This window comes from Hyperoodon ampullatus (genome assembly GCF_949752795.1).
Source record: "Hyperoodon ampullatus genome assembly, chromosome: 10".
In the NCBI taxonomy this organism is placed as follows: Eukaryota; Metazoa; Chordata; class Mammalia; order Artiodactyla; family Ziphiidae; genus Hyperoodon; species Hyperoodon ampullatus.
In genome coordinates, this window is record NC_136923.1 from 93,159,157 (window position 1) to 93,181,156 (window position 22,000).

General features: G+C 48.2%; 1 protein-coding gene across 1 annotated transcript; it reads left to right on the forward strand.

Annotated features, from left to right (window-relative positions):
- Nucleotides 1-4,308: 4,308 nt before the first annotated feature.
- ATXN1 (ataxin 1) lies at nucleotides 4,309-21,272 on the forward strand (the record flags this gene model as incomplete). The annotated part of the gene is made up of 2 exons (XM_079713314.1): nucleotides 4,309-6,201; nucleotides 20,742-21,272. The coding sequence occupies 2 exons, from the start codon at nucleotides 4,309-4,311 to the stop codon at nucleotides 21,270-21,272; spliced, it is 2,424 nt and encodes an 807-aa protein (XP_079569440.1).
- Between the last annotated feature and the right edge of the window lie 728 nt (nucleotides 21,273-22,000).

Consider the following 22,000-nt stretch of genomic DNA (forward strand, 5'->3'; position numbering starts at 1 on the left):
CCTAACACTTCCGAAGCAATCTGAATCCACGTTAATGGGTGGGGGGCTCTGGGGATTTTTGAATGATATCAAAGATATAGGGCTTCCCTGGTGGCGCAGCGGTTGAGAGTCCGCCTGCCGATGCAGGGCACACGGGTTCATGCCCCGGTCTGGGAAGATCCCACATGCCGCGGAGCGGCTGGGCCCGTGAGCCATGGCCCCTGAGCCTGCGCATCCAGAGCCTGTGCTCCGCAACGGGAGAGGCCACAGCAGTGAGAGGCCCGAGTACTGACAAAAAAAAAGATATAAATATCTTCCTTTATTAAAGTCTGTTTTTTCTCCTGGAGATGATTGAATTATACATAAAATGTACAATAACAGCCTTTTTAAAGTGTATTTCCTTATAGTTCTTGAAGATGGAAAGAACCAGAAGAAAAGGAGCATCTGTTACTTAGAACTGTATTGGGTCTAGGTGACCCCAAAGTAAACAGCTGAGTTCTCCCTTAATATTACGTGCTTATCTCCAATGCTCCATCTATTCTGTTTGCTCACAGCACCTAGTTTGGTTTCCCAGCACCTACTCCATTCAGAAGCGGCTCGAGACATTTACTTTACTTAGAAGCTTATGCAGACAAGCTGAGTTTCTCACACCTTGCTGTGCATATGAATCATCTGGAAAATGCAGACTCTGAAGTCAGGTGGTTTGGGTGGGGCCTGAGATTCTGCTTTTCTAAAGCTGCGGGGGGAGCTGGTCTGAGGACCACACTTGGAATAGCAAGGTCTTATTGCCACTGAGCTAAATTTTAAGATACTGATGAGGAGAGAGATACAAATGTAGATATAAAGATGCTTAAGATGGATGTATTCAGAACAGTGATTAGCAGGCAAATTGTATGTAGTAAACCCTAAATAAATTTGTCTTGATCCATCTATTAATTCCCTGTTCACTTTCCCTTTCCTAATAATAATGTTAAAACCTATGATCTGCATGTGTGGCTCTTCGGTAACTTAGCAGTTATACAGTAGTGTGTGGCCCCGTGTCTCTGCTGTGACAGGTACATCCGGAGGTGAACTCCTCCAGGGCCCAGGTGAACCACTGATGCGTTTCAGCACTGAACAAGCAATGAGGGACATGGACACCATGTGTCTGCAGCTAGAAAGAGACCCTAAAAGCAGACATCCACTCTCCTTTTTTCTTCTCTTCTTCCTAGTCTCTTTCTCTCTCCCTTTCTTTTCCCTGCTGTACTTTGCACCTTCATAATTTACCTCTCTGTTCTTTTAATTTATGAACTATCATCCAATGTACCAGGGACATGATGGCGTCCTCTGGCGCCCTCTCGTGGTTCACTGAAAATACAGCAAGATACAGTCCCTATCCTCACGATGATTTCCCCTGATGAGAGATACAGACAGTACAGAGAGCTAATGAAACACAGAGAAAGGGACACATGCCCCAGAATTAGAGAGACCCGACTCCTCCAAGCTGCACTGGTAAATAGGAGACAAGGTCCTCCTAAATGTAGGAGGAGGGAGTGTTGAAATTTGTATCAGTTTGGCCCCGGGTGGCTCCAGTTAATCTTTGTATCTTTGATTTATCATTTGTATTATCTGGAAAAGATGTTTATCAATGGACAGCTTTTCAGAAGAGTACATTTGAATCTGTGTGGTAAGGCCGATATGTCCTAGTTGGTCCATTAACAGAAGACCGGCCATGGAATCTATACTGAGATCTTTAGGGACAACTAAGTCAGCCAGTGTCTTTCAAAAAACAACACAGTGGTAAATAAACCAAGGCACTGCTGAGAACCAAGTCAGCATTCGTATTCAAATTCGCCAAAGCTGAGTTCTTTTTTAAAAAGTACCTTTTCACCAACAAGGTAAAGGCCAGTGTGCTAGCATATACAGAAGAGAGTAACCTGCTTTTGAAAGGTTATGAATGCAATGCCAGCTACAGTATACTTCACTTTACTATCATGAACTTGGGTCAAAAAAGGAATTCTCAGGCTTCCCTGGTGGCGCAGTGGTTGAGAGTCCGCCTGCCGACTCAGGGGACACGGGTTCGTGCCCCGGTCCAGGAAGATCCTACATTCCGCAGAGCGGCTAGGCCCGTGAGCCATGGCCGCCGAGCCTGCGCGTCCGGAGCCTATGCTCCGCAACGGGAGAGGCCACCACAGTGAGGGGCCCGTGTACCGCAAAAAAAAAAAAAAAGTACCTTCAGAGGGGTTTTCTAGGTTTGTGTATGGTGCATTCGGTTGTACAGCAGTTTTACATTTGCATTGCTAATGGACCTCTTTCTGAATGCGTTTGACATTTTACTTGGCTTTGAAAGGACTTTTATGCTGCTATGTTTTCTTCCCTAGAGCTGCCTTGGGCTAATTAACCTATTGCCTTACTGGCTGGGCCTGCTATATGCAAATATTCTCATTCCAGATTCTGACATACTACTCTTGCATGAACTTCCCTAATGAAATCCTGTGGGGTTTTATTGGATCAGTGCTGCTGTGGAGCCAGCAGGGGGCGCATGGAACAGTTCACTTTGAGTCCATCTCCTAAATGACTTTCCTTTGCTCGTCAGTGTGGGAACAGAGTTTATGCAGTTCTTAGAGTGACTTAAAACCTAGAGATAAAAGATTAGTATCAGTACTTTTTAAGCAGTCAAAAGGGGCAGCTGTTTTCAGTTTTTGTGGTTTAATTTTATTCTATCATTGTTTTGAAAATAGCACTGTCATCTTAATCTATTTGCACATATTGGGTGTAAATTACATGCCATGCATTTCATAAGAGAAGGCTCTACTGAATGCAGTTATCTGAGACTTACAAAGCCCTAGGTCGGGGAGGGTAGTGCTGAAAACTGCTGCCTTAACTGTGTCTGTTTTAACATCAGACTATAGAAAAGCGGGTCTGCGTAGGAGAAATGTTAAAAACCCAGGGCCTGGAATTCCCAGAGCCTGATCCACGGCTTCCCAGGATCACAGCGCGTGACATGGCTCACGGCTGCAGCTGCTGCCTGTAGGCGGCCCTCACGACTGCCGCCTGTAAGCCTGGTCCCTGTTGGTTCCATTGATGATCTGCCTCTTGCCAGGTGGGCATCTGTCTGCCTACACAGTCATGGTAACAGAGTTCTGTGGTTCCTGAAAGACTGAGATTAGGTGTCCATGAAAACTGGCTCCGGGCTCACTACTTTTATGTCCAGGTTGAAACACTCAGGCCTGATTGGTCCAGCAGAGGTTTCATCTCTAGGGTTAAGGGTGGACTGGCCCTTCATGGAGCGTGTGGAGAGAAAATTCAAAGACCACTTGGAAAGGAAGTAACAGGCAGAGGTAAAGCGAGCATAAAGTCACCCTCATTAAGGACACCCTCAATGCATCAGCCTGATGATTGCATTTTTAAAAAACCATAACCATGTTCCTGTTTTAACTGTCAAACAGATTCCTTTTGGCTTTCTGTTACCATGTGAGTAGCTGCACTGGGAGTTGTTTGGAAACTTGTAGAGAACACGATTATTTGGGGCTCCCTCTGCTGAGTTGGCCTGTGTGTAGTGTGTGTGCACGTGCGTGCATGCGTGTGTTAGGGAAGAGAGACTTGTTGTAGATCCAGTATGGACCCAGAGTCAGTGGAGTCTCTGAGTAGCGCCTTTGGCAGATGGGGACTCAGAGACAAGGTATGCAGTCCGCTGAGGATTTCCGTTCCTAACCTTGTGCTCTCAGTGCCTGGCTCAGAGGGCTGGTCTGGCTGACCTTCACCGGTGTCACCCTCCTCGTGGGCATCATTTGATGGCCCAGCGAGGTAAAGAAGAGCTAAGGCGTGGGAGCGGCATTTCTGGAAGCGAAACTAAGAAACGCATTGTCTATCTTATGAAAAGAAAAAAAGAGAGAGAGGGTGTTGAGAGAGGTGTCTTAGGAAACTTGCTAAATCCATAAAAAAGAGGTTTTGACTTGCTGCATGTTGTAATGATCTTCCTGGTGTCCTAAACAGCGCGGCCAGCGTTTTACCTGCTCTCGTGTGGGGGCGGGCAGGGCGGGGGGGGGTGGGGGGTGTTTGGAATTCACGTTGACACCAGAAGCTTAGTCTCAGTCTCGAGGAGGACGTTCTGTTCCGGTGCTGATGTTCTGATCGCCTCTCTCCTCCCTCTCCTCTTCCCCTTGTCCCGACCCTCTTCCTTTTCCCAGATTCCAGGGCGGCTGCTGGCGGATCGCACCCACAGGGAGATGATTCCTCATGAAGAGCCTGGATCCCCTACAGAAATCAAATGTGACTTTCCGTTTATCAGACTGAAAGCAGAGCCAGCCAGAGAGTGAAACGGTCACCGTGGAGGGGGGACGGCGAAAAATGAAATCCAACCAAGAGCGCAGTAACGAATGCCTGCCTCCCAAGAAGCGCGAGATCCCCGCCACCAGCCGGCCCTCGGAGGACAAGGCCACGGCTGTGCCCAGCGACAACCACCGCGCGGAGGGCGTGGCATGGCTCCCGGGCCACGCGGGCGGCCGGGGACACGCGGGCGGGCGGCTCGGGCCGGCGGGGCCCCCGGCAGAGCTCGGTTTACAGCAGGGAATAGGTTTACACAAAGCGCTGTCCGCGGGGCTGGACTACTCCCCGCCCAGCGCGCCCCGGTCCGTCCCGGCGACCACGACGATGCCCGCGTACCCGCCCCCGCAGTCCGGGGCCCCGGTGTCGCCTGTGCAGTACGCCCACCTGCCGCATACCTTACAGTTCATCGGCTCTTCCCAGTACGGCGGGCCCTACGCCGGCTTCATTCCTTCTCAGCTGATCTCCCCCACGGCCAGCCCCGTCACCAGTGCGGTGGCCTCGGCCGCGGGGGCCGCCACTCCATCCCAGCGCTCCCAGCTGGAGGCCTATTCGACCCTGCTGGCCAACATGGGCGGTCTGAGCCAAGCCTCGGGACACAAGGCTGAGCAGCAGCAGCACTTGGGCAGGACCGCGGGGCTCCTGCCCCCCGGGTCCCCACCACCCACCCAGCAGAACCAGTACATGCACATCTCCAGCTCTCCGCAGAGCGCCGCGCGCCCGGCCTCTCCGCCGGCCATCCCCGTCCACCTGCACCCGCACCAGACGATGATGCCGCACACGCTCACCCTGGGGCCCTCCCCGCAGGTCGTCGTGCAGTACACCGACTCCGGCAGCCACTTTGTCACCCGCGAGGCCACCAAGAAAGCTGAGAGCAGCCGGCTGCAGCAGGGCGTGCAGGCCAAGGAGATCCTGAACGGGGAGATGGAGAAGGGCCGCAGGTACGGGGCGCCCACCGCGGCCGACCTGGGCCTGGTGAAGGCGGGCGGCAAGGCCGTTCCCCACCCGTACGAGTCCAGGCACGTGGTGGTCCACCCCAGCCCTGCCGACTACGGCAGCCGTGACTCCTCCGGGGTGCGGGCCTCTGTGATGGTCCTGCCCAACAGTAGCACCCCTGCCGCCGACCTGGAGGTGCAGCAGGTCACCCACCGAGAGGCCTCCCCCTCCGCCCTCAACGACAAAAGCGGCCTGCACCTAGGGAAGCCCGGGCACCGGTCCTACGCGCTGTCTCCCCAGCAGGCCCTGGGCCCCGAAAGCGTGAAGGCCGCCGCCGTCGCCACGCTGTCCCCCCACACGGTCATTCAGACGACACACAGTGCTTCGGAGCCCCTCCCGGTTGGACTGCCGGCCACAGCCTTCTACGCAGGGACTCAGCCGCCCGTCATCGGCTACCTGAGCAGCCAGCAGCAAGCGATCACCTACGCCGGCGGCCTGCCCCCGCACCTGGTCCTGCCCGGCACCCAGCCCCTGCTCATCCCTGTGGGCAGTGCTGACATGGAGGGGGCGGCGGCGGCCTCGGCCATCGTCACGTCGTCGCCCCAGTTTGCTGCAGTGCCTCACACGTTCGTCACCACCGCCCTTCCCAAGAGCGAGAACTTCAGCCCCGAGGCCCTGGTCACCCAGGCCGCCTACCCAGCCATGGTGCAGGCCCAGATCCACCTGCCCGTGGTGCGGTCGGTGGCATCCCCTGCAGCCGCGCCCCCTACGCTGCCTCCCTACTTCATGAAAGGCTCCATCATCCAGCTGGCCAACGGGGAGCTGAAGAAGGTGGAGGACTTAAAAACGGAAGACTTCATCCAGAGCGCAGAGATCAGCAACGACCTGAAGATCGACTCCAGCACTGTGGAGAGGATCGAGGACAGCCACAACCCGGGCGTCGCCGTGATACAGTTCGCTGTCGGGGATCACCGAGCACAGGTAACGTTCATCCGGACCACTCAGGTAGGGGGACACCCCGCCGCACCACCTTCATGGCTTCCCGGCACAGTGAATTTCTTCCAAGAGGCAGACCTGTCAGTGGCTGTGGGGATGATTGAGGGTTTCCATTTACACCTGGCAGTTAGACTCGTCACGTTTCCCAACCACGTTCTCTAAGAGAATTAAGCCCTCGTACACCAAAGCACTTGCTGTTTGTAATGAATTAGCGTCTCTGTGTCTAGAGTGGGGCTGGTCAGGTACCATTTTTGGGACAATTAAGAAGATCGCCACTCAGGTTATTTTTTTGTTCTGGGGTTTAGATGAGGAGCCCCGATTAAGAAAAGTCATCGGTTCCCCTCCCCCGCCGCCCTTTCCTTTGGTCAGGAAAAGACAGTGCTGGTTCAGGTGAGAACGTTAAATGCCCAGAGTGGCCACACCCCATTACACGTCTTTGTTTTTTTGTTTTCTTTTGCGGTACGCGGGCCTCTCACTGCTGCGGCCTCTCCCGTTGAGGAGCACAGCCTCCGGACGCGCAGGCTCAGCGGCCATGGCTCACGGGCCCAGCCGCTCCGCGGCATGTGGGATCTTCCCGGACCGGGGCACGAACCCGTGTCCCCTGCATCGGCAGGCGGACTCTCAACCACCGCGCCACCAGGGAAGCCCGTGTCTTTGTTTTAAAATGTAGGTTTTGTTATTATTTAGGTATGGTGAGGCCAACAGATGAGAATACAACTGCCATTGAAAAGATAGTTTGTTATACTCAGATGCCATGAGGAGGGTTTGTGCCGTGCCATGCAGGGCCACATGGGGAAGCACCAGGGTCAGTCAGGAGGCACTGGGAGTGAGGAGAAGACGTGGGCAAGAGCCTTGATTGTGGTTTCAGGGGGAAGGAGTGGGTGAGGCAGGGTAGGCAGACTTAGGATTGGCTTAGTTGGGATCATTTCAGCAGGCTCTGGGCATAGGAGCTGTCCTGGGCGTCTGGTACCTGGCCCTGGGATGATTAGGGCTGGTGGATAGTGGCCCAGAGAGTGAAAGCTCCATAGAGGAGGTGGCTGGGATGTGGGTGTTTGCTTTGCATATGAAGGACATTCTCCCAGGCAGGTGAGCTGTCAGCTATCTCTAGGAATGAGCTAACCCAGGGAGGCACTGTCCCTCCAGAGTCAACAAGGCCCCAAGATGTCAAAGCATCAGATATAGAGAATAAAAGGCGTGGTTAATATAGTCTGCAAAGTCAGGGCTGCCCCAGGTGAGCTCCTGGGCTTCTGATAAATAGGAACCCCAAGGACCAGATGTAGCCAAGCTGAGTCATGTTGAAACTAGAACTGTGATTAGCTCTCTTAATTTCCACGGGTTTCTTCAGTCCACTCTTTTCCAGTTTCTTAAATCACTTGAATGTATTTATTCTGCCCATTTGTATGAAACAGCAGTTTCACTGCCTAGTTTGCTTGGAGTCAATCAGGTTTGGCCCCCAGGCCAGGAACTGCCCCGGTGGGTGGTAGAGACTCAGTCCCTCTGGGAATGGTTTCACTGAGGCCTTTTTTTTTTTTTTTTTTTTTTGCGGTACGCGGGCCCCTCACTGTTGTGGCCTCTCCCTTGCGGAGCACAGGCTCCGGACGCACAGGCTCAGCGGCCATGGCTCACGGGCCCAGCCGCTCCGCGGCATGTGGGATCTTCCCGGACCGGGGCGCAAACCCGTCTCCCCTGCATCGGCAGGCGGACTCTTAACCACTGCGCCACCAGGGAAGCCCCTCACTGAGGACTTTGAAACACTCAGATGTGACAGCACCTCCTTCAGGTTGAAATGAGTTGAAAAATGGTCGTGGCATAGCTGGTATTTGGGACATTCAAAGAAAATAAACTAGTTAATGGTTTGAATTGTTTTTAGTATATTTAAAAGAAAAAGATCCAGTGAGGTAGGGGAGCCCGATTTTCCAAAGCATTTTCCAGAACTGCTTATGAACGTCCGGATGTGGGATTGGGCACAATATCAGGGGACCTGTGTTGCCAGGAGCTTTTAGCCCCGAAGACTTTTCTTTTTTTATGGTGAGATGTTGTTGTAGCCTTTCGTAAGGCCCAAGAAAGATTTCCCAGAGTTCTGATTTAAAAAATATATATATATATATACATATATAGCAAAAATCAGAATATTTGGAAAAGGGCATCATTATTTAGAACTCACTACCCATCTGTAGTTTCTGCTCACTCCCACTGTCCTACATGGATTAGGGGTGGATGGATACTAGTTGAAAGGACAAGCTGTCTTTAGCAAAGTTGTCTTTTAACAGACCCCAGGTGAAGCCTGGAAAATAAACAAGGAGAAGTAAACATGGTCCTTTTAATCCTTAAAGCACTGCTGTGAAGAGAGATAGGCATGGACAGGGGGGTGATTTTGAAAATGCTGTTGTCTCCGGCCTAGCATCTCTTTCTGTTAAGAGCAGCTCTGAGCTGAGGGCTCATCTCCAAGGCCCCGGCAGCCTCCGTAGTCATCAGGAGCTTCACAGACCTCTAGGTTTCACATCGACCCGACCCGGCAGTTCTGAGAGAGGAAGCATCTCTCTGTGTCTGCCCCGCTCGATCCTTTGCAGAGCGAACGCTTAAACGATGGTGAAATCAGCTTCCGTGTGTGAAGTCTCATTTCCTTCCCATCGCCAGCCCACCAGTCTCCTTGCTGACAGCCAGGGTGCAAATTAGAAGGCAGCGTGTTTGTCAGGGCCTGCGCACAGGTCTGTGGCTTCAGCTCCAAAGGGTGGCCGGAGTTTCAGGCTGTAGAAACACAAGTGCGGGCCCCCGACACCACCAGTGATTTGTCACTTTACCCCGAAGCCTATCAGAAACAGGCTGACATCATCACAGCTAAAATACTCCACCAGCTGTGTTTACCACAGTGACAGGAGCAGACAGGAGGGAATCAGAGGAAGCAAGACGGGGAGGGGGAAGGGAGAGAGCAAACGAAGGTCTGGATTTAATTTACACTGGAGGGCTGAGGGCTTCCCTCCATCCTCAGCGGCACTCGGTGGGGTTTTCTCCCCTGGTCTGTCTGCTCAGTGGATTAGAAATCACTAACACTTGCACCCACAGGGAGATTTAGAAACATGCAAAGTGTTGCACTTAATTAGCAAACTCACAAATTGGATTGGGGAAGTTGTGGAAGGAAGAGGTGGTTTGCTAGAGGACAGATGGCTTTATGACCCCAGGCGTAAATCCCGCACGGAAGCAGGACCACAGGGATGCTTGACGTCGTAACCAACCACGGGCATCCCCGGTGAATGTAGTGTGGCTGGTGGGGAGAAGCCACGAGCCTGGGGTCTGGTTGGCTGCAAGACAAGTGGTCTCACCTCTCAGAGCTGGGGGTTTTCTCATCGCTAAAATGGGCACATGATTCCTTATACAAGATCATATCTTGGGCCGCCTCTCGTTTTTGTAATCCCTTGCTTTCCTGCTGTGCAGAACAGCCTTTGTAAAATTTACTAGCATCCACTAAGCAAAAACCAAAGGGGGGACATAAAGGGAAACTTTGCTGACTTCATGCTTATAATCAGCGCGTAGACCTCGTTGGAAGGAAAGCCATCCTGATAGAGCCAAGGGAGTTTTCACTGAGGGGGTTGTTTTCAGGAGCCAAATTCCTAATTATTATTGTGTGAAAGACACCTCCAGGGTGGTCTCCAGCTGAAGCTCCAGATGAGGCAGCGTAGGAGAAAAATGCTTTTGCATGTTCGTCACCATCCATGTGGTTTTGTCCTACCCAGTGCAGTATTTCTCAGCCCAGGCAAAGCGTCCGAGCATCCCAGTTCCCCCACCCCGGTGCCGTGGGAGAACAAAAGGGGCATCCCAGGCCTTGTCTGTCAGTCTGTGTCCGCCACATGAAGCCTCTTCGTAGCCACCCGTGGTCTCCTTCGTCTGTGGCGAGTCCCTGGGATCCCCAGGTGACAGCGTCAACGTGGGAGCCAGTGTGATTCGGCTGGAGGAGGGAGCATGGTCTGCTTGGGTGGGAAGCAGGTTAGCTGGTCAGAAAATGCAGGACCTGGAGCCGAAAAGACCCAAGGCTGAATCTATACTCCACCACTCTGGAGCTTGTGCAAACCATGTACAGATTCGTGCACACATACTTCACGGTACAAATTACGTATGAGCCTTCCGTTCAGTTTACGTTGTAGTGCAAAGAAAGAAGGTTGTCAGACGAATGAAAGGAAATACGTTCGAAGGAACCAGCACAGTAGGTAGCACGTAGTAGGCCCTCGCCAATGTGAGTTTCCCTTCCCTGCTTCCACTTGGGTGACTTTGGCCCTGAGAAGAGAAAGGTTAGCTTCTGAAAAATGAATAAAAGACTTCATTCTCTCCAAAGAGTTTATGGAAGGAGAGACAGTTTAGAAAAGTCTAGAAAGAAGGCTGACCTTTTCCAGTGAGCACAGTGAGCCATTTTATGCTGCCTCTGTTCCTGTGGCACGTTCCCCTGAGTGGCCCAGGAGCACCCATCCTGCTGCTTCTCTGAGGAAGGCTCCGTGACCTCATGCTAGCCTGTGTGCCTGTAACACAATCTGCGTTTTCCTGAGCGTGAGCTGGACTGGAGGTATCGTTGGGTGGTCCAGTCCTGCACATCAGTAAGAGGACCGATGCAGAAACGGGCTCGTGCCCCTTTCTTTTGCAGAGAGGATCTAAGCATCATGCCCACTGGGGGGCCCCCTGCCCAGGATGGCCCCCCCTGGGGAGCCCTGGGCTTCCATCCGGAAAACAGTGTTCTGTCTGAGCAGCCACCCAACCCCTCCATCTCATTCTTCCCAGGCTCAACTTTTCTGAAGAGTACACAACATTTTGTCAGAACTGTAGTACATTTTATCTGTGAGTTGCTCTGGGGTGACACTTGTCGTTGACTGCGTTTTTCCTGAGTGCTGGCCTCCGTCTGTTATTAGGGCTGTCTGTCACGTCCCAGATTCAGGAAGGTGACTGCTTCCTTTTACCTCCTTGGTGGCTGCTTAGTATTCTGTGCCATTTTCTTCTCCCGACTGTCCTGTGTGTATGTGTGTGTGCGCGCACACGCACGCTTTTACAGCGTGTTATAATGACGTGATCACTGCACGTCTACTGATGGCTTTTCTTTCATTCCACTATTTTTTATTTTGACTGCTGCGTTCTGTGAGCCATCAGTGGCAGCATTATGCATTTAATGGATTAGTTGGTGCCTAAAAATAGCCAGAGCCCCCATGCAAGCCACGCAGAAGCCTGTATAGTCCCTTAGCAGCCAAGGCAAACCAACTTGCCAAACATTTTACATGTAGGGCTTGGTGGGCATGAACCCTAATGAATCAGAAAATAGGTAGTGGCTTCCCTCAAAGCAAAGCTCATCACCGGGCCTGGGGTCCAGTGATTGGTGAGAATCCGTTCAGTTCTAATGCCAGAAAGGCTCCCGCAGAGAAACGGTATCGAACACATTTTTGTGTGTGTGTCTGTGTTCCCTCCCCCTCCCCACAAAAGAAGAAAAATGCTCTCCTTTAGCCTGTGTGTGACGTAAGTGCCCCCAGCTTGGGGATCTTACATGTGTTATTTTATTTATTTATTTATTTAAAGGCAAAGAGGATTTTTTTTTTTTTTTTTTTTTTGGCTGTGTTGGGTCTTCGTTGCTGCACGCGGGCTTTCTCTAGTTGCGGTGAGCGGGGGCTACTCTTCATTGCAGTGGCTTCTCTTGTTGCAGAGCACAGGCTTTAGGCGCACGGGCTCAGTAGTTGTGGCTCACGGGCTCTAGAGCGCAGGCTCAGGAGTTGTGGCGCACGGGCTTAGTTGCTCCGCGGCATGTGGGATCTTCCCGGACCAGGGCTCGAACCCGTGTCCCCTGCATCGGCAGGCGGATTCTTAACCACTGCGCCACCAGGGAAGCCATTATATGTGTTACTGAAGCAGATTCTCTTGGACCATTGTTGTTTATAGCTTTTTAAAAAATAGACTTTATTGTTGGAAGTAGTTTCAGGTTTACAAAAAATTGAGCAGAAAGTACAGAGAGTTCCCAGATACCTGAAGTTTCCCGTTATTAAAATCTTGCATTTTTGTGGCATACTTGTGACAATTGATAAGCTAAATTGATACATGGTTATTAACTGAAGTCCATACTTCACATTAGGGTTTACTCTGTGCTGTACATTCTGTGGGTTTTCATAAATGTGTAGTATCACGCATCCAGCCCCCCAGTGTCCTAGAAACTAGTTTCCCCACCCTAAAAATCCTTCGTGCTTCACCTGTTGGTACTCCACCCCACACCCCTGGCAACCACTGATCTGTTTCCATCTCTATAGTTCTGCCTTTTCCGGAATGTCATGCAGTTGGACTCCTACAAGTATGTAGCCTTTTCAGACTGGCTTCTTTCACTTGGCAACATGCGTTTAAGGTGCTGCCGTGTCTTTTTGTGGCTTTGAGAGCTCATTTCTTTTTAGCCCTAAATAACATGCCGTAGTTCTTTCAGGCACACATTTTAAGACCCCAGGGGAGGAGGGCAAGTGGGATAGACCCACGTGCCCCAGACCTGCCCTGGTCACCTGCTGCTTGGGTCCCGTGGAGGCCCTGGGAGCCAAGCGACAGTGCGAGAAGCACCTAGCTCATCCGTCACGTGGGGTTTGTGTTTGGATGCGTCTCTGCGCGGGGATGTGGGTTCAATGAAACAGCTTCCACCAAAGACTGAGTCAGGCTTAGCGCGAATGTGATGAAATGTTTTAAATAGAACACTCACAGACGCTCTTACACGCGATTGAAGAGGTGTGACTGTTTTTATTAATGATCTTTCAACGTCGAAGTAAATGGAGCCCTCTGTCAGCCCTTCCGTCTTTGCTCCAGGGTTCTCTGATTTTCTTGACGTGTGGAATGTGGTTGTGCAAACTGGCCTTCGAGGAAAGCAGACTGGCTTTTCTCTGCAGGTGAAACGGACCAAGAACCTCACTTGCAGACAAAGTTAGGGATTCCCAATGTAATCATTTCACCAAAAGCAAGACGTCATCACTGAAACCCAGCTTCTGAGCGATGTCCTTGCTCCCAGATGCAGGCAGAATTTGTACATTTGTGATACGCTCAAGCAAAAATGTTTAGTAAAACAGATGCCCTTAGCATTTGTGAAAACAGGGATTCTCATGAAGGAAAATGGAGACAAAGTTAAGCAACAGACGTTTTGTTTTCTTTATATCTTGCTTTGGGTGGTACGTACATATGTGTGTATATAGACATAGCACCAATCTATCATTGAAAAGTACAACCAAACAGCATAAATATGCGTATATGCATGCATTGTTTAGATACAGCGGTCTTTAAGTAGCTAAAGGAATTTTGCTGAACACAGGAAGGTGACATTGAATAAATAATTATCAGCCCAGAAGTGAGGATGTGTTGCCTCCCTGTCTTGGTTTCTTTATCCTGAATAGAAGTTGGAGGTGATCGATTTAGAGGAGTTGGTTTAGCGGGGCTGGAGAGAGGGAGGGGAGGGCAGGTTTCTTCGGAGCAGTGGTGAGCGACGGGCGTGCCTGCAGCAGCAGGAAGAGGGCGGGAAAAGGGCACAGGAGGATGGGAGGTGATCACCCCTAAAAAAGAGAGGTGCTGGATACAAGACATCCAGAGATGAAAGGCAGAGGGGCCTCAAGCTGACACCAGGACAAAGGCTATTCATGCTCCCATTTCATCTTCCAGACTGCTTAAAGTGTTTGGAAAAGGATATATTTATGGGATGAAAAAAAACGGACTGTGTCGAGCTGCCAGGAGTTATGTAATGTGCTTTGGCTTTATATGGTACTGCCCCCATGAGTTTATTTTCACTGGAGTTTAATCGGTCTGTCTGAACCCCAACAAGATCATAAAGTGAATTAATGGTTATTAGTGTGGCTGAAAGAGCAAAAAGGAACCTCAGGATTGGAGGGAAAGTAACTGAAGTGTGATTCAGTGAAATCAGGGTGAGCTCAGCATCTGACAGGGGAACATTGGAGTGAGGCAGCTATGCCTCAGCCAGGAAAGCTGTCTGTTGGGGGCTAAGCAGCAAGACCCAGGGAAGGCCCAGCTCCTCTCCCTGGGGAGGATTGTAAGCCCAATTTAGTCCTGGCTGGTGGAAGCAAGGCCAGGCAGAGCCTCTCCAGCGTCTAAACATTGACCTCTGTTGGCCAGTAGTGCCATTGCGGCGTTTTTGACACGTGGAAGGCAAACACAGAACTAGTCTTTCCGATTTGTACTGAGCACCTATTACATGGCAGGAAGTATTCTATACCCTGGGGATAGAACAATGAGCAAAGCAGGCAATATCCCAGCCCCCATGGAACATATAGTCTCATGGGAGTTTATGGGAAGAGGTGAAACAGGCAAATATGGAAGTAAACAAAATAATGCATCGAAAGATAATAAGTGCTATGGGAAAAAAGTAAAGCAGCCTAGTGGGGGTGGGGAGGATAAGGATGGAGGGTAGTTATTTTAAATAGGTGGTCGGTGACGCTGTCTCTGAGAAGGGGAACGGGAGGGCACAGGCCAGAACGGACTCCACGTGGAGGGAATAGCAGATGCACAGACCCAGAGGCACGAGTGTTTTGGAGTGAAAGGACCAACAGGGGGACCAGTGTCACTACAGTGCAGGGAAGAGGGGGTGGGATGCAGACCACGCCAGGCTTGTTCACGGAGGCTTTTTCTCCCCGCGAGAAGCTGGCTTGGCCAGGACTGTGGCGGTGGAAGCAGTGAGAAATTGTCTCATTCTAGCTGTAGTTGGAAGAGAGAACCGGTACGATTTGCTTGTGATTTGGATGTGTGTGGTCTGGGAGAAGGAGTCGAGTAAAGTATGATGCCCAGGCTGTTGACCTGAACCCTGGAACAATGGGGACGCTGCCCCCGGAGGTGGGGAGGAACCCAGGAGGTGCCAGCAGGCAGGGGCATATCAGGAGGTCTGTTTGGGACACGTTAAGTTTGAGTTGCCCATAGATATCCAAGTGGACATCACCAGGTAACATGGTTGCCAGTATCCACATACGCCCTGGTGAAGTTACTTGTTTTGTGTACATGTTCTGGCTTCTTACTGAAGGCAAGTACTAGGTCTTAAACAGTAAGTCCCTAACACTTCGCAGGTGCTCAGTGTTACATTTTGAACTTTATTAAAACTGCAAAACCTCAAGTGTGAACACAATAATATTTCTCAGCACCCAGAGGGAGACCCACATGGACCTCACATTCACCTAATTCAGACTCATTTCTGGTTTAAAGTGACATCATGTCACAAAATCCTACCATCTCTGTTTCACCTCCAAAATAGTACCCGTTGGCACTGACAACATGTTTTGAGGCAGATAATGTTCCTCTCCAAGGGAGTTTCAAAAGGACAGACCCAACCATACACATTCTCACTGAAAAATCTGTTGGTATGATTTGTTCATTAACTGTTAATGATCAGTTAACCTATAAGGATGTTTATGTACTTCTGACAAACCCAAATACAAAATTGAAATAGGTTTAGTATGACTTACTTTCGTGTGCTTATTTGAGATATGTGCAACAAGAGTTTAACTTTTACCAATGAAAGGGCAAAAACTTTCTTTAGTTCACATATATGCAGACCAAAAAAAAAGTGCATTATCTAGATAATTCAGGCTACATAATTAGGGTGGGGAGAATATTCGTGAGGATAAATATTAGCGAGGGTGAATAATTAGGAGAAAAATAACATGTGGCCTGAGCCATCCAGTCCACTGCTTACAACGAGCAGATTTATCTGAATCTTTTGCTCCTGATTTGTGCAGACCCAGCTGAGGGGGTGGCATTCTTTTCCCAGAATGGCAGATCACTTTTGAGAGAAGACAAAGCCAGAATTTAGGAGGAAGGGACCAAAGGCAAGCCTTTGAAGTGACAGAAAATTTCCCCGAAGTTCTCTAGGTTAAAATAAATCCCATTATCATTGGCTCCTTTCAGCGCACCTCTCATGTATTCTCTCTCTCCCCATCACTTTTCTTTCATGAATGTTTAGGTAGGCTGTTCAAGCTATCGACCATCTCACAGCATTTAACTCTAAGACCTGCCTTCATAGTTTGGGGGATAATGAAGGGCTTTCAAAATGCCACCAAATATGGTGTATGTAATGGGGAGGATGTGCATCTATATCACAGCTTACGGAATCATCAGTAAGGTTACTTGTCACAAAGGCTTTGAAGCCATTTCTTCTTAGTGAGTCTGCAGATACTTGGCAACATGTAAAAGTCTTCGAATAGATTTGTACACAGCAGAAGTTATTTTCAGAACATGAATATTGGCTGCTCTGAGGAATGTGTATAATATGGCTCACACAGCAAGAACTTGTTCGTTAGTAGGTGTTGGGCTGTCTGTCAGTGAGACTCTGCCCAAGAGCCCGGGATCATCTAGGAAATGCAGACAAACAGTCGCCACTTGAAGTAGGATTTGTTCCCTCTGCTCAGTGTATGATGTTAATGGCTTTCAGAGGTTTGGGACAGGATTTATGGAGCCAGCTCCAGGTTGGTCCTCCCACTTGGAACTCAGTTGGTATCCCCATCTGATACTATTACTTGTAAGTATATTTGTACGTATGTACATGCAAATATATATGTGTGATGTGAATGTAGTTCTGTATCAGCCTCATGACACTTATATAGAGAGACTTGATTTGCATAGTAGATGTAATAAGGCTGATGCTATTTCACAATTTTTTGTATCATGAAAAAAATCCACAACCTCAGGTCATTGGATCCTATTTATTTCAAGTAACATTCCCCACTTTTGGAGTAGTGGAAATGTTAAGTTCGTGTCTTCTGATGGTATTACGATACCTTTGTTCACAGGGGCAGAGATCAGGAACATAGGAAAAAGAAAATGGGTTTGGGGGCCAAAGAGACAGGGATTAAATTCCAACTCCATCAGTATATAGTCATGACGTTAGGCAAGTGATTTAATCTCTCTGAAACTATAGTTCCTTATTTGTCAAATTAGAACAATGGTATTTTTCTCACTTAGTATATTGTATCAAACAAAATGCTTTTTGTAAAGGGGTACCTGAATGTTTGACAGATAGTAGAAACTCAAAAATTTTTCATTCTCTTTACATTATTAAGATAACCGAGGACAATGAAATTTTCCCCTGATAACGTGCACATTTATATGGGCTCATGCTCACACACGCACTATAGTAATAGGCTTCCATATAAATTCATTCTAGTTGTTTTCTCTAAAAACACTTAGGTCTTCTATGGAGCAAATAAAGTATACCATTCAAAAAGTGTGTCTAAAACTGGATTAATCATACTATCAAAAAAGATAAAGAGGTTAAGTAGAAAAGCCACAATCCATGTAAATTACATGGAAATTCACTACATTTAAAGTGGGATATTTTAATTCTTTGTTTCTGTATGTGTGCCTGTGTACGAAATTCAATAACATTTTCAATATTCTTGTATTTAGTCAATACAGTCAGCTCTCCATATCTGTGGATTCCACATCTGCGGATTCAACCAACCACAGATTGAAAATATTTATGGGCAAAAAATTCTAGAAAGTTCCAAAAAGCAAAACTTGAATTTCCCCAAACTTGAATAGTTCCCAGGCAACTATTTATGTAGCATTTACATTGTATTTTAAGTAATGTAGATGATTTAAGGTATACAGAGGATGTGCGTAGGTTATACGCAAATACTGGTGCCATTTTATATAATGGATTGAGCATCCTTGGATTATGGTATACTTGGGGAGTCCTAGAACAAATCTCCTGTGGATACTGAGGGACAACCGTATTATTTTAGTTTGCTCACACATCTACCATTTTCATTGTTCTTCATTCCTCCCTGCATCTGCAAACTTCCATCTAGATTCATTTTTCCTCTACCTGAAGAACTCTTTAGTATTTTCTTTAATGCAGATCTGTTGATGGTGAATTCTCTCAATTATTATTTATCTGAAAAAATGTCTTTATTTTGCCTTCATTCTTGAAGGATCTTTTTGCTCAGTGTAGAAGTCTTGGTTGGCAGTTCTTCTTCAATACTTTAAAGATATTCCATTGTCTTCTAGCTTCTATTATTTTTATTGAGAAGTCAACTATAAATTTAACTGTTGCTTATTTGGATGTAATGCATATTTTGTTCTGGGGGCTTTTAAGATTTTCTTTTCCTGACTTTGATTTACAGCAGTTAAACTATGACCTGCTGAGGTGAGAATTTCCTTTTATTTTTCCTGCTTGGTGTTTAGACCTTCTTGAATCTGTGGTTTATTGTCTCTTATCAGTATCAGAAAATTCTTAGCCATTATCTTCTCTCTCTCCTCCTTGTAGGATTCAAATTATGTGTCTGTTAGGTCTTCTTAATGAGTCTTCTATGTCTCATACCCTTTCCTCTGTATTAGCCATCCTTTTGTCTTTGTGTTTTATTCTGTATGGTTTCTTCTAAATCTCTATAATTAAAAAATCCGGTTCACTAATTCTCTCTTAAACCATGTTTATTCTGTGGGAAAATCCATTGCATTCTTGATTTTAGTGGCTGTATATTTTTTTCATTCTAGAATTTCTATGGATCTTTTAAAAAAATAGATTCTAGTTCTCTATCAGAATCCTCAACTTTGTCTTTGATCTCCTTAAATATTGTAAACATAGTCATTTCAAAGTCTACATTTGGTGACTCTATATTAGAAGCCCCTGTGGGTCTGTTTATAGTATCTGTTCTTTCTGCTGGTTTTTATTCATCTCATCTACTCATGGACCTCCTCCCCCTTTTTTAATTGAACGTCTTTTATTTGAAAAATTGTGGAAATAATTCAAGACCTTAATTTAAGTTTAGGGATGAATGAGATGATTAAAACCTGAGCTTCAGACATTGAGAGGAACTGTCTGCTTCTGCTTCACCTTATTTCTGGAATTCAGTGCTTTGAGGGAGCACCCTCCTGTGGCTTACCCTGAATTCCATTCCCTGCCCCCTGAAACCCACCTCCCATGCTCTTGAGATTACCCAAAGCCCACTTTAACTGCCCCAATTTGGAATGTACACATATCCTTAGGGGGAAATAGCATCAAACACCAGGTTCAAATCTCTGGCCAACACCCTTTCCTGATCCTGACCCAATGACCTTTTTACTGTCATATTTTGTGTCTACTGCCATAAGAAAAACATATTTCTTTTACATTTTGTCCAGAGATTTTTTTGTGTAGAGTATTTAGTTGTCCTCATCAGGAAGGTTGGTCCAAATTAACTGGTCTACTACATCTACAAAAGCCATTGAAAACTGACTGTTTAAAACTACTTCATTCTTCTCTTTTTCTTTTTTATATAGCATAAAGTTGAAGAAATTAAATGTCTATGAAAATTAAACTGTTCAAACCTCAAGTGCATTTCAACTTGATTTAATGGCAGTAGTAATACTTGCACTGGAAGTTTGCAAATCCCTACACAGACCACCTCCTTGCCTTTGTTCACATATCCCTACTTCCAGGAGTGTCTTCTCCTTGCAATCATTCCTCTCTCCTCCAGGCCCATTGTTTTTTAAAACTCAGCACAGTGTATCCTCATCCCAAAAGACTTCCTTCCTCACCTCTTCCATGCCTTTCCTCTGCCCTCCAACAGCTTAATCCCGTGCAAAGTATTAGAGCCCCACTCTGTGACCACACTCGCCACATTGATTGGCAGCTATTGTTCATGTGCCTCTCTTGCCCATTGGATTGTGAACTCCTTTGTGACCAAGACTATTGTTTTCAATTTATTGAAATTCATCACAGTGAATGGCACATAGTAGCCTAGAGAAAATGGCAGATATTGAAAGGATACTGGGCTTCCCCTGCTTTTGATATTTGTTTTTCAAACAAAAGAGAGACTGACTTGAGTACCTGGGGCTTGCCCATGTAGATGGGCCAAGCCCTTGAGCTGTCTGTATTCATTTCACTCTCAAACCCCTCCAAATCCTGCCCATCCTTGGGGTCCTGGGAAAGCCCTCCCTGCTTTCTCCAGCCCTCACTGATTCTGCTCCCCCTAAATTCCTAGAGTACGCACGCATTCATTTATCCAGTAAATATTAAGTTTCGACCATGTGCCAGGTACTCTTTTAGGGGCCAGGGACACAGTGATGAGCACATAAGTGCCTGCCTTATGGTGCTTAAATACAATCTAACTCTGATCCGTATTCAGCCCTGTTATACACGAGAACAGCATCTGTCCAGTGAGCTAATAAGCCACAAGAATATACCTTGGGCTTGAGTCACGTGCAGCGGCTAGCCCAGTGCTGAACACTAAGTAGGTGTTCCCTCATCCTTGGGGCTCCACTGACTTGTTTTAATGGAGACCAGCTGTAGAGCTGATACACAGTAAAACGACATTTTGAATACTGAATGGACTTCTACCGGCTTCTACCCAACATCTATATACGGTAAGTACAGGTACAGCAGAAAGTTAAGAGCCTCACTTGCATCTATTGGTGGAGGAGGTTTGGGGAACTGAGTCTTATTTTTTTCCATTCACCTATGCGTATGTATGTCTGTGTACGTGTAATGTATACAATGAAACAAGAATAAAATGTCTTCATTTCTTCCTTCCCTTCCCTCTCCCTGTCTCTCACTGTTCCCACAGGTCAGCGTGGAAGTTTTGGTAGAGTATCCTTTTTTTGTGTTTGGACAGGGCTGGTCATCCTGTTGCCCGGAGAGAACCAGCCAGCTCTTTGATTTGCCGTGTTCTAAACTCTCCGTTGGGGATGTCTGTATCTCGCTCACCCTCAAGAACCTGAAGAATGGCTCTGTTAAAAAGGGCCAGGCCGTGGACCCCGCCAGTGTCCTGCTGAAGCACTCAAAGACCGACGGCCTCGCGGGCAGTAGACACAGGTACGCCGAGCAGGAAAATGGGATCAATCAGGGAAGTGCCCAGATGCTCTCTGAGAATGGCGAACTGAAGTTTCCAGAAAAAATTGGATTGCCTGCCGTGCCCTTGCTCACCAAAATAGAACCCAGCAAGCCCGCGGCCACGAGGAAGAGGAGGTGGTCGGCGCCGGAGAGCCGCAAACTGGAGAAGTCGGAAGACGAGCCACCTTTGACTCTTCCTAAGCCTTCTCTCATTTCTCAGGAGGTTAAGATTTGCATTGAAGGCCGCTCTAATGTAGGCAAGTAGAGGCCGTGTGGGGAAAGGAAATCTGGCCCTCCTTTATCATTTGTATCCAGATTACTGTACTGTAGGCTAAATAACACAGTATTTACATGTTATCCTCTTACTTTAGGGTTCTGTTATAACCTTGTCCTTAGAGTTACAGCGGGGGTTGGGCAGGAGATGGTGCATATGCTTTTTCCACGCGTGTCTCTCAGCGGGTGGGCAGGCAGGGTCTGGGGCAGGTCCAGCCCAGGCTCTAGGCGGGCGTCCTGGTGGAAATGAACGTGGCCCCATGGTGCCTGCCTTTTCTAGTAGTGCAGATGCACCCATGGGGTGCTGACTTCTCCCGGTTTCGGGACAACGGGCTGCAGGGGGTGCGTGCGTGCGTGCAAGTGAGGGTGCCCGGGTGCCACGGCAGGTGAGGGTCTCTTTCTCTCTGCCTCCCTCTCTCTTGCTCTCAGCACGGGATTGGAGGTCCAGGGGAATGTCCTCATGAGGTTCTCACGTGCAAAATCAGCATCAGGACCCCAGGTTCAGGGCATCCCAGAGAGGCCGTCAGACAGCAGATGGAAAACTAACCGTGTAAAAGAACATTTTTTTTCCTCCAACATATTTTACAATAAAAGCGACTTTTAATCATAGAGATGTATATTCCCCCCATGGGGCCTGACTGCACTGATATTTTTTTAAAGAGCAACTGCCACCCGTGGGATTTCGTTTCTGCTTTACTAGTGCAGTGATGTCTCCAGGGC